Consider the following 26,285-nt stretch of genomic DNA (forward strand, 5'->3'; position numbering starts at 1 on the left):
TATTTTGAGATATTCCTGGATTATGCAAGCAGTCTTTCATTTTTCAAAGACTTTGGATACAATGCTTGTCCATTCTACTAGGAACATACACTTCCCCAATGTCAAGGCATTAGGGGCCTGATTTGCAAAGGTATTTAGGCAGCAAAAGATGTAGATAAGTACCTAACTTGCTTAGGCATTTCTGGAAATCCCACTAGGTACCTTACTCTCATTAGGTGCCTCTGTAAATTCCACTAGACCTGTAAATACCTTTTGTAAAATGACTCTAGACAGTGGCATTGGAACAGTTTTTATAGTGGGAGTGCTGAAAACCAATGAACAAAACTGTAAACCCTGAATATATGATGGAAACCACTTCAAGCTAGGGGGTGCTGCCGCTCCCCCAGCACCCTTAGTTCCAGCACCCCTGACACCTTGGTTACCCACTGTGTTAGCATCTTCGACTTGAATTCATTGGTTGAGCATCTGTACAAGATTCTTCGATGATGGATACTGCTGGAAAGTCTGTAATAGTCACAGTATCTCATGAAGGTTAGAAAATACAAAAGATCTGTAAAAGACATTGCAGTATTGATATGTAATGTACTTGTGACTATGCATTTAGTTTTTCACTTCATGTGATGTGTGTTAGTGGAGCAAACTGGTAACAAATTGATGCTAATTTGGTGAAATATCCTCGTCCTAATTATGTGGTTCATTTATTGGATCAATGAATGCATATCTCAGCACCCACATATGTGCAGCCATATTAAAAGTATATCTGTCTGTGACCCCAATGTTCTCTTCTCAAATAGGTGGTAGGGTAAGAATTGACTTTAATGTAAAGGCAGACTAGTGAGATGGCTGATAAATATTGTGTGTTTCTCATTTCCTCTTAAACAGTCAGGAAACCAGGCTTATTGAGAAATGTTGGCCTCGATCTGAAACAAACCCAGGGCATTTAACTGTGACTGTTCTTATAGAACCAGTAGAATCCCAGCGATATCTAGTCTTGGGAAATGTGGCTGTTGAGGTGACATAAGCTATTCTGTGATGGAAGGCAATCTATGGAAATAACAATACTGCATTTTACTTCAATTTCTTGTGGCATACAAATGGAACAAGTTGAAGAGTGTAAGCTTTTAATCACACCCAGTGGAAATGAAAGACCTATTGTAGCCTCAATTTATAAATACGTCAAAGATGCTAAAGGAAGTTGGGGATATTGTAAAGAAGTTTTTAATCAAGAAAAGATGACTCAATGAGAATAAGTGTAAATATTCAGCACACGATAATGTAATAACATTAATGCATACTGTCTTTTTATATGTAGTAGCACACATCTTTTCCTGCTGTAATTCCTGATTTCCATGTCCTATTATGTGGGTCTTCATAGAAAAAACCCTTCTCAGCTCTCGCACATTTCCTCTCCAAATAATGGCAATAGATTTAATCTTGCAGTGCAGTTGCATATGTCTTAAAAGGACACCAACTTAAAAACCACCCTTCTGTCTGAATATGTTTTTAACGACTCTTTTAACAAGTGGCATAAGGTTATTGAATCTGAAAGAGATCAGAGAAACATTTCTCTTTTCCAGTTTGTTTACTTTGTGCACTTGACAGCACTTTGAATATAGGGAGTATCACTGTTTCCTCCATCAGCTAGTTAGTCCATTTCCCCTGCCTGCATAGGTCTTTCACACAGCAACATGAAGGGGGATGGAAGAAAAACTTTTTAAATCACAAAAAATGACAAATCCACAAAATTTGTCAGGGAGGTTTAGGGCCTGAAACTACTTCATCATTTTTGTTGACTATATTTCTGATTCATGATATTTGTTTAATTGATATAGAATCAAATTTGGATGTGACTTATGATAAGTCAGATGAGATTAGTCATGTTATTTTGGCTGTGTTCTGGTGTTTAACCTTTTTTTATTGTATCTCTTTTACAGCAAAAGGTTTTATTGATTGATTGATACTTTTCACCAGTTGTATTGCTGCCTTTGCCTAACAAGCAGAACATATGAGGTGACTTCTTTTAGCAGGCTTGAAATATTAATACGTTTCTAAGGTTAACACATATAACATTGACAAGAAGCAAATTGTCCATAATAAGATCATGATATATGATGTGGATAGGAAAAAAAATGTACTGTAACTGCAATCCTGTTCTTTTAGATAACCAGTGTCTTGGCTTCAAAGAAACCCTCAGTTCTTCTTACATTGGTAAGTCATATTTGTCATTCCTGGAGAATACTTACCCAGTTGCTCTTCAGTAAACAGATAAATTAATCTGAGACATCTGCTCATTATGCGTCCTCTTTGTCCCTTCTCCATCCCAGAGGCTAATTTCACCATTCTCCAGTTTGAAGTTAGCCATCTTTGTATAATTGACTAGCCTTTCTCCTTTCTCCTCACATTCAGTCAGTGAGTTGCTAAATCCTGTCCCTTCTTCCCTGTGTCCTACTACCAAAACTCTTATCCATGTGGTAGTTTCAGACTTAATGTACAGGAAACCCACTTGACACCCACATCGCCTCCCTCAAGTCCATTAAAAATGCTGCAAAATCACATCCTGCTTTCCCATTGTTCTGACCACATCACTTGTGTCTTTGAATCCTCCGACTGGCGCTTAGAGAAATTAAAGTACTGCCTTTCTGTATGAGGAGGCAGGGGCTCAGGGCAGTTTTCCTTCAGTAGTATGAGAATGGGATCAAGTTACTATCTAGATCCCGCTTTAGATTACAACATAACCTTCACACAACTCCAAGGTGGGAGGGTAGAGTTACAATGCTTTTCACCCCTCACCCACTTCTTCCCAGGGTAAAGTGTTATGATGTTTAGAGCTGTCCTTTCCCCTTCTTCAACTTTCCAGTATTCTGTTGGGACTGGTACATGACTGTCATTATTTGTCTATTTTTGTGGAGGTTGAGCAACTCCCTTTCTGCTGGGTCTGTTTCACTCAAAACTTCCTACTTCTCTGAGCTGCTTTCCCTCCCTGAGCTCTGGAGGAATGCTGATCCAAAGAACATTCTTTGCTTAGTTACGCAGAAGTCCTGCACTTGTGCCTCTCCTCCATTGGTATTGGAAAGGCAGTGCTGCTCTGTGTGATTTCCCCACAAACCTGACATGTCAGCAGTGCTATGTAGCAGCCAGAATGGTGTATTTCATGCTTCTTGTGTGAATGGCAAGCTGTAGTAGAGAGGCACTCCAATTTATGGAACAAGAGTTGTCAAGGCAATATGGAATTACTTCTTTCCAAGGAAGTGTGTTTTAAAACTTCTTAATACAGTTCTTATTCTACTCCCACCCATTACTGTCTTGTTTACAGGACAAACCTCTTTTGCCCTTTGCTCCCCCCCCCCCCCCGCCCCGAAAATTGCTACCAAACTATTTTAGAAAAGAGAAGCTTAGGCCTGCTTTTCGAGGCAGCACATGTCAACTTGAGTTCCTTCTGTCTCTTCAGTAATGAATAACTATTTATACACCTCTACCCCGATATAATGCAACATGATATAACATGAATTCGGATATAACATGGTAAAGCAGTGCTCCAGGAGGGCGGGGCTGCGCACTCCAGCAGATCAAAGCAAGTTCGATATAACGCGGTTTCACCTGTAATGTGGTAAGATTTTTTTAGCTCCCGAGGACAGCGTTATATCGGGGTAGAGGTGTATGTGTCTAAATGTGAGCATGTAACCTTGTTTTTTTACCTCTTACTGATTTTATGCAATCATTCAAATTATATTTACAAGTAAGCTTTCTAAAAGACCGTAAGTAATGGGTTCTGTCAATGAATTTATTTTAAAATACTTGTCTTTAGCACACAATGATAGTTCTTTTCATCTTCCCCTTCAGCGTGGTGTTAATACTGATAGTGGAAACATCTCCAGGGAAGCTTCATTTGAAGGAATCAGCCAGTAAGTGACTATTGAGGTGGTTTTTATACATTAATTAAATTGTTGGATCATTATTAATAATATTATACTGGTTTATACTTCAAACTAAATCACCATGTTTTTTGCTCATGACAAATGATAAAATATTAATATACAAGCAAGAGACCATATGAGCTACACTTGCATTGAAATCCAGAGATTTGATTTGCACTTCTAATGATTTAAGGGTATGTCTACACATGAATTAGCCATCCATGGCTGGCCTTTGCCAGCCGATTCAGGCCCATGGGCTCCAGCCTTGGGTTATGGGGCCGTTTTATTGCTGAGTTGACTTCTGGGCTTGCTCGAGCCCAGAAGTCTACATAGCAATGAACTAGCCCTGCAGCCTAAGCCCTGTGAACCTGAGTTGGCTGGTACAGGCAAACATGGGTGTCTAGTTCCTGTGTAGTCAGATCCTTAATTTTCCATTTATTTGGTTGTTTGGAAATCTCTTTCAATCTGTGTTAGCAACTGCAAAGATATGTACATATGTTTCTTGTACATTAAAGAAAAAAAACTTAAATTCCTTGGCAGTGAATATTTGAATTTTACAATATGTGAAAAACAAACTTAAAATAACTTATACTATATGGCTGCCATATTTTATCCTCTTATATACAATACTTTGTTTGCAAAGGATTATGGAATGTCCACTCTTCTAAAAAGACCATGTAATACAGGGATAGGCAACCTATGGCACGCGTGCCGAAGGTGGCACGCGAGCCAATTTTCAGTAGCACTCTCACTGTCTGGGTCCTGGCCATTGGTCTGGGGGGCTCTGCATTTTGATTTAATTTTAAATGAAGCTTCTTAAACATTTTAAAAACCTTATTTACTTTGCATATAACAATAGTTTAGTTATATATTATAGATTTATAGAAAGAGGCCTTCTAAAAAAGTTAAAATGTATTACTGGCACGCGAAACCTTAAATTAGAGTGAATAAATGAAGACTCGGCACACCACTTCTGAAAGGTTGCCGACCCCTGGTGTAATATTTCTGCATAGAAGTGACCTTTTGAGGGCAATTCATACACTTTCAGATTTAATTCCTTTAAAAAACGTTTGCTGCCAGTGGAAAAAGTGCTCCTAGATGCAATTGTGTGAAATGGTAGTTAACAAGGATAACAATTGCTTATTTCCTAGAGCAATCCTACATGAGATAGGCTTATACTATAATATGAAGCAGACGGTCTGAATTTTGAAGCAAATGCAATAGTGTGTTATAAATTGTGATATCCTCAGATTTGATCATCATCTATTTGGCTGAAAAATGGGGAGGGGGGACGAACACTGTCTGGTAGCCTATTCAAATTAATGCTCTCTCAGAGATAATGAGTGAGTGGCCTTTTTATGATCCATGACACTAAGTCAGTCTGTTGTATTTTCCTCCATTCACCTTTCTGTCCACAGCAGATAACACTGTTACAGAGATGATAATAACTGCATAGAATTTGTGTCTGTTGCCTGTAATTCTAGACACTCATTTTATCAGGTCACATGAGCACATTTTCTCTTGGGATCGCCTCTCCTCTGTGTCAGATAATGAGATTTGGAATCTGATTGCTTAATTACTTTTGTTCTCTTCTATAACCTGACTGGAAACTTAACCAGTCTGTCACAATTAAGGACACTGGAAAAATGGGCACCAAAAATTAAAGATTCTGTAGCTTTCAGGATCTTTCTGTGGAAAATAATGTAGAATATGACACTATTTTTGAGACATCTGCTCTTTCAGTTGTTACACCAGTGTTTTATTCTGATGTATTTGTCTCCTATTGCTTTCTTAGGCATCTTTGCCCCAAATTATCACAGTACAACCAAAAAAAAAAGGGTGCTGCTCTTCTTCTGTTCACTTCCTTGAAGTTTTAATCTGAAAACCTATTTGGAGATCATATTTATTTTGAATAACTTCTAGATCTTTTGTGTAGGAAACTTTAAAAAACTATAAATGTAACATATGTAATACAATACAAATATTTCTTTTATGTGACCTATATTCCTCTATAGATTAATTCAAATAAATGTTATAGTAACTGTGACATAACTTCGTGGTTCAAATTGGGTTGTGACAGCTAAAGTTTGGGGGAGAGTGATTTTTTTTTTCCTTCCAAAACTCTTGAAACTTGCACCAAAATAGACAGGAGCTGTGGAGTGACATCTCGGCTGACTGTTCCGTACCTCATTTACTTTGAAGGCATTCAGCATGTAAAGATGCATCAATCTCACTTTTTTTAGAAATATGTAACGTTTAAGATACTGGATAGAAAAAAAAATTACCAACAGTGCTTAAAAATCTCCAGTGTCTTCAACTGAGAAACAGCCAGCTAAAAGAGCTGTGTCTCTTCTCTTACATACCTATAAATCTATAAAGTAGCTGCACAATTTCTTAACCTTTGGTACTATGGTTCTTCTATTGTTGAAGTACTCTAGACCTGAACTTCAGTATACTACTTTTTATAACTTTCTTCAGTCAGCTCAGCAATTTCTGAAGAAAGCAATTACATTAGTCATTTTGGCCTTGTCTCTTGTTTTAATCCTATACAAGTACTTTCCTGTTAGAATGCTTTTCCATCAGAAAAGGCCAATTTGTTGAAAGTGAACAATTCATGGAAATTTTGCTTTTGTTGACTCTTCAGAGGAAAGTCACCCATTGGAAGCCTGCCTGGTTTCCTGCCAGTTCACTTGCCTGACTCCTCAGCAGGCTGCCATGGTTCTGGGCAGCTCCACCATGCAGGCTGCCCCAGAAGTCAGAAGCCCAGAACTTGCAGATTTCTGGACCAGCTACAGCCTGGGGAACCAGCTAGTCTGGGAGCCTGGCAGATTTGGGGGTTCTCCGTATCTAATTACCCAGCTCCTTATAAGTAAGCCTGGAAACCCAGGGGACAATCAATGTTTCTAGGATCCCTGTTTCAGACCTGGAAGTCCTGGGACAGGCAACTAGGGTCGCACCATGTGGACTGCTAGAGGGTCAAGGAATCCTAGGGTTTCCAGATTTCTGGGGCAGCTGGTTCCCTGAGCTGCCTGGTTCCTGCAGCCTACTGAGCCATCTCCCCTGAGACTCAGGAAGCCCAGGGAATCTGCTGCCCTGGGAGCCTGGCAGCTCTGTGTCTAGTTTCCCAGTTCCAGAGCAGGGATCCTGGAAGGCCTGAGAGTCCCAACTCACAGCGGGTTCCAGGGCTCCATTGCTGCAGGGCAGCTGGCCCTGGAGTCTGGAAGCCTGGGGTTTCATGGACCCAGGGGATTTTCCGTGAGAGGGCTACCCTAGAGCTGTAAACCCTGGAACTCCAGGCAGCTGCTGACTGAAATTTATATCATTCTTGTCAATGTCACAGATGCCCACCACTGAATAGCAACCGTGAGTGAAACTGACAAGAATCATACCCATTTCAGTCAGCAGCTGCTGGAGTGTTGAGGACTATATTTCATTTTGGAAACACTGTATGTAGGTACTTTAGAAACACACAATTTACAGAGATCCATTTTGTTGGAAATTTTGAAATACAGTATATTTTAATTGCAAATTGGAACAAAAACAAACATTAAAATGCTGAAATTTCCCATGATAAAGAAATTCTGAGTTTTGACCAACTCTACTTTCTGGGCATTAGGCCTGTAATAGTATAAGCTGAGTGCTATAAACTATCATAACTCTCTTCCAAACTTGGTGATTTAGCAGAATATGTTCTTTAGCTTACCTCTGCAGTTCTGTGTTAAATAGCTTCACAGATATCTTCTGTAAACTTATTAAGTCTGCATGATGGTAGACCCAAATAAAGTGTGTTCAGTTTATTTGTTAACTATGTGAAAGGTAAAACAAGCATGGAGGGTTCCTTTAAGAAAACCTGCAGATTTGACCTGCTGTCTTACTATAATATGTACCAGGTGTAGGCAACCTATGGCACGCGAGCCAAAGGTGGCATGCGAGCTGGTTTTCAGTGGCACTCTCACTGCCCGGGTCCTGGCCACCAGTCCGGGGGGGGCTCTGCATTTTAATTTAATTTTAAATGAAGCTTATTAAACATTTTAAAAACCTTATTTTCTTTACATACAACAATAGTTTAGTTATATATTATAGACTTATAGAAAGAGGTCTAAAAACGTTAAAATGTATTACTGGCATGCGAAACCTTAAATTAGAGTGAATAAATGAAGACTCGGCACACCACTTCTGAAAGGTTGCCGACCCCTGATATATACTAATCAATATATTAATTTAAAAAACACCCTAGATTTTAATCAGTTATATTTAGGATGTATTGTAGGTCATCCGATAATATAACAGGAGGTTCTAATTCCTTACCACACTATCTTTCTTGCTATAATTACTAGAATTATTTGTAGATGCCAGTAGTCTTATAAATATATATCCTATCCCAAAATAATAGTAATATAAAAACTGGGGAAGAGGGGAGAAATCTGTTACCACACTCATTTCTCTTTTATCTTAACTCTCAAAACAGTGACTCCTTGAGAATTTCCTTAACACATTCTATATGCATCTTGTCTTGTTCCTTATTAACTCCATTTATTTATTTATCTTGGCTGTATGAGCTAGATACACTAAATGCCTCATATGTTTTCAGTTTTCTCCATGACACATTTTATTTTATTTTTTTTATATGTGCTCATGATCAACACGCATGGTGTTGGGTTTTTCGTCTGTTACACTTCAGAGTTAGGTTTACAAACTAAATTATTCTGTTCGGAAAGTTCACATATTCTTCACATAAAGCAAATGTCAGGGACTACATTTTTACCAATTCTCAAACTAGCTTCTGACTTGTCTTGTTTTCTAAAATGCATGTGTGTAAAAATACATATCCACTTGCTTTTGCCTGGCTTGGGTGTGTAAATTCAACATTTACATATGGAAATGGCATATTGGGCATGCATTTGCTTGTACACGGGTTAGAAAATAATTTGCCCCAACCTCCCCTCCCCCAATAAGATAAAGTTTGCTTATGCAGATAGTATACCTGCAATCTTGTGAGCACAAAATTAGGCTCCTTCCAATTTTAGCATTATGATGAAGTGTTACCAGATTTGCCCATTACTTTGGGGTACGCTCATTTATTAGAGTTACTCTTGTGGGGGGGTGCAGGCTCTGTAATTCAATCAATGTACTGCTTGTGTCATTTGTGTTTTCATATGGAGCTCTACTTCTCCCTTCTGCAAGTTCCCTCCCAGTGGAGCTATCCTGCAGGACCTAGGTTCCACAGGGCTGGGTTCCTCCAGCCCCAGAATCAGATGAATGCACACAGAGCACGTCTGAGCAGACTGGGTGAATCAGCACTCCCAAGCTGACCCCTTATATGTCCATGGACTCAGCAGGCTGAGTCAAGCAGCACTTCCAAGCTGCCACCCTCCTATGCTGTGGCATCGAACCAGAATAGAGTATGCATGAGCAGGCTGGGTCGAGCAGCACTTCCAACCTGCCACCCTCCTATGCCGTGGCATCGAACCAGAATAAAGTACGCATGAGCAGGCTGGGTCGAGCAGCACTTCCAACCTGCCACCCTCCTATGCCGTGGCATCGAACCAGAATAGAGTACACATGAGCAGGCTGAGTCGAGCAGCACTTCCAACCTGCCACCCTCCTATGCCACAGGTTCAGCACATCTCTGTCCCCACTTTCATGTCACAATTGTTCTGGCAGTAACCCACTTGACGAGCAAACCCCACAGGATTTTTGGGTGCTACTGGGATCTTTAGCTTAGGTAAGAGGAGTGTTGCTCCAGAGCAAATAGAGAAGCCAAAACATATAAGATTGAGAGAGAGAGGGAAGCAACCAGATTAACCATGAAAGTTGTTTGTTACCAGGTAATAACCACATAAGGAGAGCCAAACAAACAAAACAGTTACAATATTAAATCTAGCTTAAATTTGATTACAAACGTCAGGTTTAGAAAATTACACCTGATCACACAAGTCGGGTTAGAAAGCCATACGTAGAGTAGAAAGAAAAACACAGAGAGAGTTGGGTTCTCACCACTCCGTAAAGCTTGAAGCGGTTGGGGTTCCCATGTGGTGGTAGTAGCTGTGGGTCCGGAGTGCTGGAGACAGGCAGGGATCAGTCAGCATGATCAGACAGGAGATGATGGAGTCCCAGTGGAAATGGTGCAGATTTTGGATCCAGGCATCAGAAAATGTACATGAGCATGGGTAGGGTTTTTTTGTAGGGAAACAGCAGTGGTACAAGGGAGAACACCAGATTTGTTTATGGGTAAACTGATGGCTCAAGGGAGTATACCAAAGTTGTTTTGTTCAGGCAAGATAATAGGAATTGATCATTCCTGGCTATGGGCGATGTTCCTTCGAGGGAGCTCACAATGCAGTTAGGCAACTTCAGTATTTTGGATACCAATAAATGATTTATTACTAGAATTGGTCTGATAACTACTGAGCTGGGTGTGTGCAGGAGTGAGTTCATTAACATCTGGAGCAGAAATCCCCCATCATGCAGTACTTCCCTGCTTTTCTGGTCCCAGAGTTCAGTGTGGTTCTTGCCTTGTAATCTCTCTTCTCCATTCTGTATGCTAATAGAGATGCCTCCCTGTCCCATCTCTGATGCAAATGAGGCTAGGGGAGTTACCTTAATCCTGTCACCCTTGTCTGGAGGGTTTTGGTGTGTATCCCACTGCCTTTTCATTGCTTTTTGTAAGTCTTTCTTCTGATCGGTTTTGGTTCAAGCAGAGGCTGGGTGGTGGTGGTGGTCCTTCGTGAGTCAGACAGGCTGGATACTGCACCCTGATTCCCCAAGAACACAGGGCTGACAGGTAACAGAAGGTCTCTTATGAATACTTTGTTTCTGTGTATAATGAAAATCTTGTTGCTATGCTAAGTTACTTCAGGCCTGCTCTAATCCAGAGGCCAAAATAAGCAAACTTTCTACTAGAGCTGATCTTGTACTGTATGTTCTCCAAGAGTATGTGGACTCTGTACAATGTGGGTGGAGTGATCTGTCTGAGATAGGAACTAGAGATCTCTCTATATATGTATAATTTAACAAGTCTTAGACCTCAAGGCAATTCTTCCCAGGAATACCATGCACAGGCTGTTTTGAAGCAATGGGATTTCTTATCTGTCTGAGGTAATGAAAGGTTGCTTTCTGCTGCAGTGTGTATAACTGTGTGGAGTTGCTACTGCTGAGTAGTGCTCCAGACACATTCCATTACTAGTCTATATTGAAGTAGGAATCTACCCCATTTGGCCCGTGGCTTGTATTCTTTTACTCTTTGCATAGTGTGTGTTCTGAGGCACTCAAGGGGCCTAAATAATTGTTTATCACTGCCTTTGCTGCTTATAGTCAGGGCCGGCTCCAGGCACCAGCATTCCAAGCTGGTGCTTGGGACAGCAGTCTGCAAGGGGCAGCAGTCCCTGTTGTTTTGCCCCCAAGCAGCTCACCGAATTGCTGCTGCGGACAGCGAGGGCAGTCCATGTGCCCTTAGGGCAGCAGGCGCGTTTCCGTGGTGGCGGCAATTTTGCCGCAGTTTCTATGTTTAGCTGTCTGCTGCGGCTTCAGCTAAACATAGAAGCTGCCGCCGAATTGCCGCCGCCGCGGAAGCGCACCTGCCACCCTAAGGGCACACGGACTGCCCCCGCTGTCCACGGCAGCAATTCGGTGCGCTGCTTGGGGCGATGAAAACTGTAGAGCCGGCCCTGCTTATGGTAATTACATCCCTTGGTTACTTCAGTAGGACAACATCTGTACCTTTTCAGTAGAGACTTCTAGCTATTAAGTAGGCAGGTCCCTCTGTTGGAGAGCTCCCATAAGCTCATTCTTCTACAACCATAGGCACTAAGATACTCTTTTTGTTGCTTCCGATAGATGTGAGTAATGCTTTTCAGACTGACTCTCTCTGCCTCATTCCTCCCCTCCCACCACCCCATATAAAAGATTATTCACTGATTTTTGTTGAATGTGCTGGAGATCTACTGCATCTTGTCTCTTTTGACAGATTTCATGCCGTCAGCTCTTAAACCACTTGGCATTGTACTTTTTCCCTTTATCTCCCTAATTTGTAGTTGTATCTTCTCAAGAGGCTGTCAGTTCTGTCATTACAAGTTGCTTAATTTCTTAGACCACAATCGACAGTCTTGCTATTAAGTGCTGCATACTAATTGAATTGTGGGAAAAATGAGCTTCCTAATGAAATCTGCTCTATATGTAATCTCCTGCAACTGCAAAAAATATTTCTGTGCATTACTTTGATTTCTTTTGTAATAAACCTAAAACACCTTTAATTTTTTTACCCAAGTTCTTATTTCTCCAACTCCTTGCTTTATTAAAATGCTTGCCTGTATGTTTACATGAATTATGATGTCTCTAAATATGACTCGAGCTGGACTGTTCCATAGAACCTATACTCCTCTCTCGCATAAATAGTATGCAGTCTTTTTAGCTCTTGCTATTCATAGATTATCTAGACTTTCTGGGCTATTTATGAAGATGTATGTCATTCCCATATTCTTGATTCTCAATATTTTACAGACCTGGTGAAGATGAATTTGCTTTTCAGGACCCCTTCTTGTTTTACCTAGTTCAATTTGTCTGTCTTCTCCTATGCTTGCTGTGCTGTGTTTTTTTGCTACGGATAATAGAAATAATATCACTTCATAAAGCAGTTGAATCTTGCTCTCTGTCTTCAGGATGTTCATCTGCTTTTTACAGAAATTGCCTCTTACTTGCTCCAATAATGTTGCTTCCTTGCCTCAATTTTTCAACCTTTGGAATATCTCCTTGATCATTAATTATCTTAGCTATTTTATTAATTTCCCACTTCAGAGCAATTACCTTGTCTCCATTATGATCCCTAGGTTATTTCTAACTTGGCCGAAAGGCCAACCTTAAATTGCTTTTGTCCTGCCAGTGATGAGCAAGTTCACTTTTATGTATCTGCAGAAATGATCTTCTAATAATGATTCACATTATCATTTCCTGTAGTATAGCCATCACTTGTTCTCCTGTATAACTTCAGACTGTATATTTTGAAGAACTAAAAAGCAGTTGGTATGTTAGCTGCAATTTGTAAAAGTACAGAATTATTAGTTTTTGTAAATATTTCTGTTCACTAATGAATACTCATGCAGTATTAATTGTTTACGGTAGGAGACTGCTTAGAAAATCTGGTTCCTTTTCATGCTTCTGAAATTTACCTGATTTTTGATCTTGGACAGGTAACATAGCCTCTGCCTGTTTTCCCATCTGTAAAATAGGCACAATGATTTACCTGCCCCACATGACTGTAATGAAACAATGCTTGTAAAATGCTTTCTTATCTTGAGTATAAGCACTATAAAATAATATTCCTTGCACATCAGATTATGTGCATACAAACTACAGTATTGTGGTTTAACTTAAAAGGCATTGAATTAATCTTTTTTTACTTACAGGACATATTGAAGTGTGATTTTTCCTTCCCCCTCCTCAAAATTATTTGATGTAAGAGATTCAGTCATCTCCTTAAAAATTGTTGGAATGTTTGGCACTTTCAGAATATCACCTGTTGGTCTGGCAGATTACTCTGCAAAGTTCCCCTCTCTGATGCAGGCCTAGTACATTTTGGGGAAGGGTTTGACATTTCATAATTGGGAGGGAGGGAGAGAGCTTTGGTCTTGTGTCTTTAATTGATACACTGACAAGTGTAAGATTTCTATAGTTTTTATCATAAATGCATGAAGAGTTTCTGATCAGCATGTTTTGTACACAGGAAAAGCATTTATAGTGGCTGCTTATTCAGGATATGTATACTGACTTTTTGGAAATGCATGAAATTGCCATGTTTATTAAAGAAAACTGGGCACAAAATTAATTCTATTTGAACATGCAGTTTAATCAACACAAAACTAAGATATATTATATTTATTAGGGATATTAACACGTTACAGATTGTATAGCCATAGCAAAATGTCAGTTTTCCTTCTCCCTCCAGTCCATGTGTCAGATTTTTTAAGTGTTGTCAATTTGCAAATTGCAGTGAGATTTAGAATTGGATTGGTTTTTATGATCCTCTTAGCAAAAGGACAGCTGGGGGTTCATTTTTAGAGAATAATTGTTTACTATCAAGCATAGTCTAAACTTTTTAGAAGAATTACCAGGAATATTTATGTAATACTTTAGATAACATAATTTTGCTTCTCTGCTGTTTGTGCATCCATGTTAATGACTACATGTTCTTCCCCTTAGACTTATAATTTAACCAGTATCCTTTACAATGTAGCTTGTTCAGCTCCCTTATTGCTAATTAAAGTGTAGTATAATTTGAGTAATTAGTGTAGGTGCCCTTGCAGTCATAAGCAGGGATAGCTTGCAGCTGTATTGCTTGTTTTGTGAACCTGTCAGCATTCACAAAGGATTGAGCCAGGTCAGTTCTTAGCTGATAGATTTCCAACGATAAACTGTGTAGAATAGATGGTGCTGTTCCCTATGATTGAGCCAGTGTCCCCCACCATTGTGTTCTAAATTGCTATCCTGTATTTAGCGCTGCAGATACCACAGCGATCTCTTGCAGGTCATGTCTGTGCTTAAAACGCTGGATCGCTTTAATGAAGATGCTCTACGCCAACGGGAGAGAGCTCTCCCGTTGGCGTGGTTAATCTGCCTCGCCAAGAGGTGATAACTTATCCCACCAACATTGCTATCTTGCTGCCATAACTCTTCTACTTGGAGTGAAGGAGGGGAACAAGTGGGGGCGATTTGGTTGGTATAACTATGTTGCTCAGGGCTGTGGATTTTTCACACCCTTGAGTGTTGTTGCTATACCGATATAGGTCTGTAGTGTAGACCGTACCTCAGATGAGAGATAAAACTCAAGCCTTGACTGTGACCACTGGTCCCTTATTCCTGCCATTCCTCTGTTACCTGGCTTTCCCCGCATGCCTGCTAACTGCAGCTGGTATTTAGGTGCCATGACTTAGGCGAGTGCCTCAATGTAGTGCTCTGGTATAGGTACTCTCCTCTACAAAGATAGTTATTTCAACAAATCTATTCAGTCACTTATCTGCCTCTGGCTTTTTTTCTTCTCAGTCCTAAGTAGCTCTTCTGAAAGGTTTATCTTTCTTTTTGTTTCATTCAGTCCTTTGCACTTGGCTGCCTTTTTTGAGTTTGATCTCTTGTTTGGTTGGTTTGAGTAATTTTGGATTCTTGTGTCTTTTGTTAAAGTTATAAATTTAATAAGACAGCCTCTGATTCACAGGAGAGACAGTATGTTGACTGACTAGATGTGTATTTTCATCTTTCCTCGGTGCTTGCCTTCCCTGTCCTTTATGGTCTCTTAATCTTTTCCCTCAGAAATTGTTGTTGTTTTTTTTCCCTACTCATAATGTCATTGGCTATTTTGTACTTGTCCATTAGAGAGACAAGGTGAGTGAGGTAATATCTTTTATTGGACCAACTTCTGTTGGTGAGAGAGACAAGCTGGGGCCAGACCTGAAGAAGATCTCTGTGTAGCTGAAAAGTTTGTCTCTTTCATGAACAGAAATTCATCCAATACAAGATATTACTTCACTCACCTTGTCTCTCTAATATCCTGGGACCAACATGGCTACAACGTGGCTGTACTTGTCTATGTAAGTTTAAATAAAACTGTTAGTGCAACTTTCTGCCTTGTTACTGTAATAACCTTAGTCCCAGATTTGGACCTTAGCGTCCAAAATATGGGGGTTAGCATGAAAACCTCCAAGCTTAGTTACCAGCTTGGACCTGGTACCTGCTGCCACCACCCAAAAAATTAGAGTGTTTTGGGGCACTCTGGTCCCCCTGAAAAACCTTTCCTGGGGACCCCAAGACCCAAATCCCTTGAGTCTCACAACAAAGGGAAATAATCCTTTTTCCCTTCCCCCCTCCAGGTGCTCCTGGAGAGATACACAGACACAAGCTCTGTGAATCCAAACAGAGTGAATCTCCCTCTCTGTTCCCAATCCTGGAAACAAAAAGTACTTTCCTATTCCCCCAGAGGGAATGCAAAGTCAGGCTAGCAATCCAACACACAAATCTCCCCTTGATTTCTTCCTCCCACCAATTCCCTGGTGAGTACAGACTCAATTTCCCTGAAGTAAAGAAAAACTCCAACAGGTCTTAAAAGAAAGCTTTATATAAAAAGAAAGAAAAATAAGTACAAATGTTCTCTCTGTATATAGATGATACAACACAGGGTCAATTGCTTAAAAGAATATTGAATAAACAGCCTTATTCAAAAAGAATACAAATCAAAGCACTCCAGCACTTATATTTATGCAAATACCAAAGAAAAGAAACCATATAACTTACTATCTGATCTCTTTGTCCTTACACTTGGAAACAGAAGACTAGAAAAAAAGAAACTACTTCTCCAAAGCTCAGAGAAAGCAGGCAGCCAGAAAACAAAGACAAAAGACACTCAATTCCCTCCACCCAAAGTTGAAAAAATCCGGTTTCCTGATTGGTCCTCTGGTCAGGTGCTTCAGGTGAAAGAGACATTAACCCTTAGCTATCTGTTTATGACACGCCCCCCAAATTGCAGACAGTGGGGAAGCTCACTGGCGGCGATTTTCTTCTAGAACTTGAAAATAAACAGATTAATACAACACATACACCTTTACCTATACTTCTAAGTATATAACTAACAGACTTCTACCAGCCTCTGGAAGGTGGCGGGTGCATTTGGAAGGCCGAAAGGAAGGACATTGAATTCATACACCCCCGCATGGGTGACGAATGCTGACCTCTCCTTGGCAGGTTTATCTAGCGGTACTTGCCAGTACCCCTTGGTTAAGTCTATTGTAGAGATGAACTGGGCACGTCCCAACTTTTTCAATAGCTCATCGGTACGTGGCATTGGATAGTTGTCTGGATGAGTTACAGCATTTAGCTTACGGTAGTTTACGCAAAAGCGTATTTCCCCATCTGGTTTGGGTACCAGAACCACTGGAGATGCCCATGCACTGGTAGATGAGCGGATTATACCCATCTGTAGCATGTTCTGGATCTTCCGTTCTATAGCAGCTTGGGCATGAGGAGACACTCGGTAGGGTGGGGTTCTGATTGGGTGAGCATTACCTGTATCAATGGAGTGGTATGCCCGTTCAGTCCGTCCTGGGGTGGCTGAGAACAATGGGGCGAAGCTAGTGCACAGCTCCTTGATTTGTTGCCGCTGCAGACGTTCCAGGGTGGTTGAGAGGTTGACCTCTTCCACGCCACCGTTTTTTTTTTCCGTCGTAGTAGACACCGTTAGGCCACTCAGCATCATCTCCCTGGACTGTAAACTGACAAACCTGTAAGTCTCTGGAATAGAAAGGCTTGAGAGAATTAACATGGTACACTTTTGGCTTTAGTGAGGAATTGGGAAATGCTATGAGGTAGTTTACAGCTCCCAGGCGCTCTTGGACCGTGAATGGCCCTTCCCATGATGCTTTCATCTTATGGGCCTGTTGCGCCTTCAAGACCATAACCTGGTCTCCTACCTTGAAGGAACGTTTTCTGGCATGTCTGTCATACCAGGCCTTTTGCTCTTCTTGAGCATCCTTTAGGTTCTCTTTAGCAAGGGCTAAAGAGTGTCGGAGGGTGCTTTGTAGGTTGCTTACAAAGTCCAGAATGTTAGTTCCTGGAGAAGGCGTAAACCCCTCCCATTGCTGCTTCACCAACTGTAATGGCCCCTTAACCTCGTGACCATACACAAGTTCAAATGGTGAAAACCCTAAACTGGGATGTGGTACAGCCCTGTAGGCAAACAGCAACTGCTGCAACACTAGGTCCCAATTATTGGAGAATTTGTTGATGAATTTTCGTATCATGGCCCCCAAAGTTTCATTGAACCTTTCCACCAGGCCATTGGTTTGATGGTGGTATGGGGTGGCAACCAAGTGATTCACCCCATGAGTTTCCCACAGTTTTTTCATGGTCCCTGCCAGGAAATTAGACCCTGAATCTGTAAGGATGTCGCAGGGCCAACCTACTCTGGCAAAGATGTCTGTTAGGGCCAGGCACACAGTGTTAGCCCTGGTGTTGCCTAGAGCGACTGCTTCTGGCCATCGGGTAGCAAAGTCCACTAAAGTCAGTACGTACTGCTTTCCTCTGGGCGTCTTTTTTGGGAAAGGGCCCAGAATATCCACAGCTACTCGCTGAAATGGGACCTCAATTATGGGGAGTGGCTGGAGAGGGGCCTTGACCTGGTCTTGAGGCTTACCCACTCTTTGGCATACCTCACAAGACCGGACATACTTGGCAACGTCCTTGCCCATCCCCTCCCAGTGGAAGGACTTCCCCAACCGGTCCTTGGTTCTGTTCACCCCAGCATGGCCACTGGGATGATCATGGGCTAAGCTTAATAGCTTCTCCCGGTACTTAGTTGGAACCACCAACTGTTTTTGCGGCTGCCATTCTTTCCGGTGTCCACCAGAAAGAATTTCCTTGTATAAAAGTCCTTGGTCTATAACAAACCGGGATCGATTAGAAGAGCTGAGAGGCGGTGGGGTGCTCCGTGCCGCCGCCCAAGCTTTCTGAAGGCTGTCATCCGCTTTCTGCTTAGTCTGGAACTGTTTCCTTGAGGCTGGGGTCACCAGTTCTTCCTCAGACTGTGGACTTGGGCTTGGTCCCTTTGGAAGCGATGTAGGTGATGGGGTTGTTTCCGTTGCTGGTGTACCGCTCTCCGCTGGTGCACCTGAGGGCATTTCAGGCTCTGGCTGAGCCTTTTGGGTATGGCTGTCTTTTGCTTCTGCCAGTTTTGGCTCGCTGGCGCCCTTTGGCGTTGAGTTTGAAGATGTGGTTGCACTTGCTGGTGCTGGTTGCTGTTTCAGTTCCGGGCCTGGGACTGGAGATGCTGTGGCTGTTTTAGTGGTAGGCATGGAATCCGGGTCCACTACCTCTGTCTGGGTCTCTGGTAACACAGACGGGGCCTTTGTGGACGGCTCAGGAACAGGAATGGGTCTGGAAGCTTGCCTGGTTTGGCTACGTGTAACCATTCCCACTCTCTTGGCCCGCCTTACCTGGTTGGCCAAGTCTTCCCCCAGTAGCATGGGGATAGGATAATTGTCATAGATTGCAAAAGTCCACATTCCTGACCAGCCTTTGTACTGGACAGGCAGTTGAGCTGTAGGCAAGTCTACAGCTTGTGACATGAAGGGGTAAATTGTAACTTTGGCCTTTGGGTTGATGAATTTGGGGTCAACGAAGGATTGGTGGATAGCTGACACTTGTGCCCCCGTGTCTCTTCACGCAGTAACCTTCTTTCCGCCCACTCTCAAATTTTCCCTTCGCTCCAAGGGTATTTGAGAGGCATCCGGGCCTGGGGATCTTTGGTGTGATGGTGGTGTAATGAATTGCACTCGCATGGTGTTCTTGGGACAGTTGGCCTTGATATGTCCCAGTTCATTACACTTAAAGCATCTTCCATCTGATGGGTCACTGGGCCGAGGTGAGTTACTGGAGACTGGTGAGGTTGAAGGGTAGGGTATCTGTGGCTTTACTTGGGTGGTATGTGGGGTCTTTGGCTGTCCTCGGTTGTAGGGTTTGTGGTCTGTGTGCCCCCTGGGGTAATCGTTCCCCTTGACAGTAGCTTTCTTGCTTTCTGCCAGTTCCATCCATTTGGCTCCAATTTCCCCTGCCTCAGCGATATTTTTGGGGTTTCCATCTTGTATGTACCGTGTGATGTCTTCAGGAACACCATCCAAGAACTGCTCCATTTGTATGAGGAGGTTCAGTTCTTCCAAGGTTTGAATGTTGTTTCCTGTTAGCCAGGCCTCATAGTTTTTTGCAATGTAGTAGGCGTGTTTGGGAAATGACACCTCTGGTTTCCACTTTTGGGTTCTGAAGCGCCGACGGGCATGATCTGGGGTTATCCCCATCCTGTATCTGGCCTTGGTTTGAAAAAGTTTATAGTCATTCATTTGGTGCTTAGGCATTTCAGCTGCCACCTCTGCTAAAGGTCCACTGAGCTGTGACCTCAATTCTACCATGTACTGGTCTTCGGGAATGCTGTACCCAAGACAGGCTCTTTCAAAGTTTTCCAAGAAGGCCTCGGTGTCATCACCTGCCTTGTAGGTGGGAAATTTCCTGTGCTGTGGAGCAATATTTGGCGCCGGGTTGTTAGGGTTGGCTGGCACAGGCAGCCCAGCTTTTGCCATCTCCAGTTCATGTTTTCTCTGTTTTTCCTTCTCTTCATGTTGTTTTTCCATTTCTTTTTGGTGTTTTTCCATGTCTCGGCGGTGGGCCGCCTCCTCTTCTTCTTGCTTCCTTCTGTGGGTCAACTCATCTTCTGCTTGTTTCCTTCGGTAGGCCATCTCTTCTTCTTCTAGTTTTCTTTTGTGTGCTGCCTCTTTGATCTGTTCTTCTCTTTCTTTCATCTCCATCTCTTTTTGTTTTATTTCCAGTTGTCGCCTGTGTTCAGCTTCTTTGATTTGTTCTTCGGCGCCAATTTTTGCCTTAGAAGTCATGGTTCCTGTTTTCTTGTGTTGGGGTGCCCTCCGGTGTTTATCTTCTGAACTGCAGGTTCTCTGTTGCCTCCTGAAGTCTGCCTAGCAACAGTGCCTTTAGCTAATTTTCCTTTTCTCTCTCTAGCTAATGTTCAATGAAGGGAAACCAGAAAAACCACTTTATTTGCATGCATATAAGTGCCGGTCTTTGCCTCCTAATGGGAGGGCTATTGCATGACAAAAGACCCTTAACATGCAAGCCACAAACTGCGAGAGAGAGCAGAAAAAAAAAATTCTCTCTGGTTCCCTTTTAAAACCAACTGTTTCTCTCTGCTAAAAAGCCCTTAGCAGAGAAAAGAAAAATATAATATTCCTACTGGCTTCTGGATTCTAGTCCCACCAGCTGCACACCATGTAATAACCTTAGTCCCAGATTTGGACCTTAGCGTCCAAAATATGGGGGTTAGCATGAAAACCTCCAAGCTTAGTTACCAGCTTGGACCTGGTACCTGCTGCCACCACCCAAAAAATTAGAGTGTTTTGGGGCACTCTGGTCCCCCTGAAAAACCTTTCCTGGGGACCCCAAGACCCAAATCCCTTGAGTCTCACAACAAAGGGAAATAATCCTTTTTCCCTTCCCCCCTCCAGGTGCTCCTGGAGAGATACACAGACACAAGCTCTGTGAATCCAAACAGAGTGAATCTCCCTCTCTGTTCCCAATCCTGGAAACAAAAAGTACTTTCCTATTCCCCCAGAGGGAATGCAAAGTCAGGCTAGCAATCCAACACACAAATCTCCCCTTGATTTCTTCCTCCCACCAATTCCCTGGTGAGTACAGACTCAATTTCCCTGAAGTAAAGAAAAACTCCAACAGGTCTTAAAAGAAAGCTTTATATAAAAAGAAAGAAAAATAAGTACAAATGTTCTCTCTGTATATAGATGATACAACACAGGGTCAATTGCTTAAAAGAATATTGAATAAACAGCCTTATTCAAAAAGAATACAAATCAAAGCACTCCAGCACTTATATTTATGCAAATACCAAAGAAAAGAAACCATATAACTTACTATCTGATCTCTTTGTCCTTACACTTGGAAACAGAAGACTAGAAAAAAAAAAACTACTTCTCCAAAGCTCAGAGAAAGCAGGCAGCCAGAAAACAAAGACAAAAGACACTCAATTCCCTCCACCCAAAGTTAAAAAAATCCGGTTTCCTGATTGGTCCTCTGGTCAGGTGCTTCAGGTGAAAGAGACATTAACCCTTAGCTATCTGTTTATGACAGTTACAATATCTCCTTTTACTATTTTTCTTCATCAATCTGCTCTGAGTTTGCGTTTCATTTGTTGATGTCGCTTATGTCATATGCAGCTTATATCCTTTCATGTCTTGTTTCCTTTACTCTCTCTTTAGTGGCATGGTGGAATACTCTTCAGCCGGAGATAGAATTCAATCTTTTGTTCATTGAACCTCTCTATATAAACGTTATTTCTTGTTCATCAGTTTTTCCTCTGTGTAGATTTGTGTTTAACTGGTTCTTACATCAGATGATTACCTCTTTAACAGAACTACTTTAACAGCAGCTATTGGGATAATGTTCAGATGTTGTTCTTGAAGAAAATAAAATGTTACTAGACTCTCTCATGTTTCCAAGTGACCAGTTGTTTTCCATGATGATGCAGAATGCTGAATTGTGGTTTTCATGTTGTGGGGGTGATCACTGGTGTCTAAATGAAGACCCTTAATATTGAATACTGTGCAACATGTACTTGTATTTGTTGAAGTCTGAGATAAGTTGGCATTTTCTGTCTCATGCTCTTGAAGTAGGAACACAAAGTCATGGACCCTCACATTTTTAGATTTTATAGGTTCGTGAGCACATGTTGTAGAAATACTTTTGTTTGTTGTATTCATAGATTGATGGGTTATTGTTCTGCCATCTGAAGCCCAAGACATTTAACTGTGACCTTGAACGAATCTCTTAAAAATTGGGTTGTGCTTTTTTTGGTGCCTTATGGTATATAAAGTAGGCGTGAAAGGCACATACATACTTTTTGTTTATTTATTTTTAAATACTTTAGAGGTGTGAGGAACCTCCAATCTGTTTTCCCTAGCTTAGCTGAAAGATCTGTTTGGGTGGGACATCCCAGGGCATTTTCATTGTGAGCTCTCACTCTAATTGAAGAGCTCATGGCATCAGATTGTCCTTTTATTCAAAATGTTTGTCATTAAAATGAAGTGTTAACAACAAAAACAAAGTTTTGAACAAGCTAACTAAATATCCCTTCTCCCTGCTTAATGTCTCAACCTTTACTCTATTGGCTCTTGTAATATGAAATGACAACAACTGCTCCAGTTATCTGACATAAATATCAGTCTTTGACGTAGGCAACAAAGAGAGCCCCTCCTTCTACGCTGTCTTGAGAGGTGGTTGTGGGGAGTTGGAACCTTCACATTCCCTTTATGCATCACTGAGAAGCAAAAAGAGGACACATCCTTTTTTATTTTTTCTCTGTGCAGTTCACCTTTGACAAGTTTGTTTAATCTAAATATTATTTGATTTCCCCAAGATTTGAAACTGCTAAAGAACTTTAGGGATGAACATGAAACATTCACCATTTTAATTTTATTCGTGTATTTGAGTGATTTAAAAATGGAAAATTTTATTTTACTTATTTATAAAAAAGCCTCACTCCTACGTAGGGACAACTAGCATGTATGCCCTCTGAGCCTGATCTTGAAAATGCTTTTATCTGGTTTAAATGTATACATATAATTAATCCCTTGGACTTCAGTGGAATTACTGACATGGGTTAAAATAAGCACATGCATGTGCAAGATTGAGAGCCTAAATATGTTTTTAAAAATTATGATGCAGTACATTATTTGATAACTAAAACTGTACTAGTTATCATGTGTTCAGATGAGATATTATATAAATGCATTTTGGTGTTGTGTTTAGAAAAATGCTGGCATCCGCAATTCATAGTATTGCTAGTTTTTAATTCTTGTATGTTGTTGGTTTTTTTGTTAGATTTAATGTGAACAATAAAATTCTTCATCCTGAAATTGCGGAATGGTAAGTAGTTTATAACCTTTCTTTTCCTAAGCCTTTTTTTGTAACTTGTTTATTTTATTACTTCTCCCAGCAGAATCTGGTAACTTCCTTATTGGATGTTTTACAGTAGACATTCCAACAGAAGCCTCTCTCTTTACTGTTTGACAATGTTTTATTCTTATGTTTCATGCTGGGAATGAAAACAACATGCAAAGATTCAGATTTTAGTTTGTTTTAAAAATCAACATTCTGTAACACCATAAGGAACAGAAAAGTTAAGTAACATTTAAAAGGAATAGGCAATATTACAATGAATACCAAAGGAGGTATTAATTTAAAACTTGATATAAAGGATGCCATTTTATAAATTTTTTTCTTCCTTTAGGATTTATTTTAATAGCATTATTCTAATGAATTCTTTTGTTGTTCATATGTATGTCCTATGTAATTCTAGAGGAACTCCACCGTAATCTATCTATATATTAACACTAACCTAAGATAAACCAAATGATAAGGTACCACAGAATATTAACGTTAATATTTCTTAATTTATTACAATATTAATTACAACACTTTGTAATATATGTAAGTTATATTAATATACTATTTTGTCTTAGAAAGCTTTTGCTTTTTGGTACCCATGATTTCTCCATTTTAACAGTATCATTAACATTGTCCTAACAACCATTTTATAACTAAGGCTTTCTGTTTTTTCATTTAGCAAATTAACTGAAGAGACAGCAGAGTGGATTTTTGCTAATTAAATTGTTTTTTAACTAAGTATTCTAAATGTTTTATTCTGGAGCCGAGAAAACAAAACCTTACTTATGACAGATAAGCTACTTGTTTTTCAGAACCTTTGAAAAATAAACGGAAAAAATACATACTGCATCCTAGGATTGCAGCTTGATATTGCAGGCTACTATACGTTACTCTTATTAATAACTTATGTTAATAATAAACATTACTCTAGTATTAGTAATCTTCTGTACAGAAGTCCATGTACTGAAAAGAAGTGTAAAGTTGAAATTTGTCTTGAAGGCACCTGATCATTAACATATCAGAGTAATGGAAGCTTAATAAGCCAGATTCTTTGTTCTGTTGCATATCTGTTTCACTACTTTGGTGGTGTAATAATGTTTTAAAAGAAAAAAAGGAACACGTTTTAGATAAAATAAAGCTGTCTTAGAGTCATCAGTATGAGATGGAGATGTACAGGAGCTGAGTTCCTCTTCTGCAGTTCCTGCACAATTTAGGAGAGGGAAAGTCCAGAAACCTGTGCTGGCTGCATAAACATTTAGAGTATGGACTTTTATTCTCTCTCTCTCTCTCTCTGTCTCTCTCTCTTCCCAAGAAGAAAAGTGAATAATTTAGAGTTAAGGTTTCTCAGTTAGGTGCTTGATCCTGCTCTCTGTGACTTGCATAGAACACATGGGTAATCACACTGAAATCAATGGAACTACTCAAATACTGAAAATTAAGCATAAACTTAAGTGCCTTGTCATGATATAGACCCGTTCTGTGTGTTTATCACTAATAGTTATGGCACAAGATATATGGATTAATGAAGTTAAAGTTGAAAGAGTTTGTTATACATTATAAGAAACTTGTTATAAGTTGTTGCTTTTAATTTTCCCCCTAATTTTTCTGGTATTTAAAAAAAGCTACAATCCATCCCCTGTTCCCCTTATCAAACTAGCATCTTGTTTGAAAAAAATTAAAAAGTTAAGTGTTGCCCCAGAGTGGGGTTGAACCCATGAGTTCTGTATGAACTAGCATTGTCCTAATCCCTGGTTTCACATTGGTATATTGATCTGGGACTGAACGTGGAGATTCAGGTAGTAACTGTTATACCTAGATTAGAGCAAACTGACTGGCTCCCATTATGCTAGTGTCACAGATATTGCAATCCCCTGTAATATTGTTGGGGACCATATTTTATTAAGTTTATGTATCATAGTAGACCAAGGATTGTATGCAACTCCAGAGGTTACCACAACTCTTCCAGGAACCCAAAATAGTAGGGGGTGATTAAGGTGAATCACTTAGGTTGCGAACATCTTCATAGAGATACCACCCCCTGAGGAGGCTTGCATATACTGGTCCAAACTGGGTTTCCCAGAGACCAACAGACCAAAAGAGAGATTTTTATATAAAAAGGCTGGGTTTAAATTTTCTCCTCCAGCAAATTGACAGGACCTTCAGTCAAAGGGGGGCCCCAACCTTATGGAAGTGTTGGAAAGACTTTGGCCCACTAGGACCCCATAAGACTGTGTTTAAATCTGGTTATTGTTTGTATTATGTTTCATCTATAATGTTTTTTTTCCTAAAGAATAAATGTGCTAGTTTAGAAAGAGCTGTATGGTAATTTTGTAACTACTGGCAATACACTGTTCCTAGCCCTCTGGGAGACTGATTTAATGGGGATATCACAGTGTAAACTGTGGAGACTTAAAGACTCAGAAGGACAATGAGCAGGTGATTTCAGGAGACCTGACACCTGACTGGGCATTCCCGGAGTAGGCAACAGAGGAGGGGATACAAGTGTAGTTACTCTGAAACTATGACAGCTAGCACTTCAAAACGCAAATGTCACTGACTACATGTGAGTCAGGGTTGGTAACATAGTACTGCAGTATTCCTTATATGAAGCAAAATTACTTAAAGCATTTTAAATGGGTACTTAAATAAGTCTGCTATTAAACTCCTTTTCCATTTTCTTGTCCATACAAACCTTGAGATTCAAAGATAATTTATGAGGCGAGAGAATTCATTTAGCAGTTCAGATAACCTTGACAGGTACTCTGTTAGGATGGTTCGAAGTTTAGAATAGAGTTGCTGAATATATTTAGATAATACTATGTTTTGCATGTGGTCACTTTCTATTGCATACATTTTCTGATCCAGATGTCCTTTTAA

General features: G+C 40.6%; 1 protein-coding gene across 2 annotated transcripts in view; it reads left to right on the plus strand.

Annotated features, from left to right (window-relative positions):
• Positions 1-26,285, plus strand: part of PEPD (peptidase D) — a 225,587-nt gene that overhangs the window by 37,719 nt on the left and 161,583 nt on the right. For both annotated transcript variants that reach the window (XM_050922831.1, XM_050922832.1), the window contains 3 exons: positions 2,161-2,208; positions 3,841-3,902; positions 23,343-23,387. In XM_050922831.1, coding sequence (XP_050778788.1) covers positions 2,161-2,208; positions 3,841-3,902; positions 23,343-23,387 — 155 coding nt within the window. The remainder of the gene's footprint in view (positions 1-2,160; positions 2,209-3,840; positions 3,903-23,342; positions 23,388-26,285) is intronic.

The sequence above is a fragment of the Gopherus flavomarginatus genome, chromosome 14 (assembly GCF_025201925.1).
Source record: "Gopherus flavomarginatus isolate rGopFla2 chromosome 14, rGopFla2.mat.asm, whole genome shotgun sequence".
Taxonomy (NCBI): Eukaryota; Metazoa; Chordata; order Testudines; family Testudinidae; genus Gopherus; species Gopherus flavomarginatus.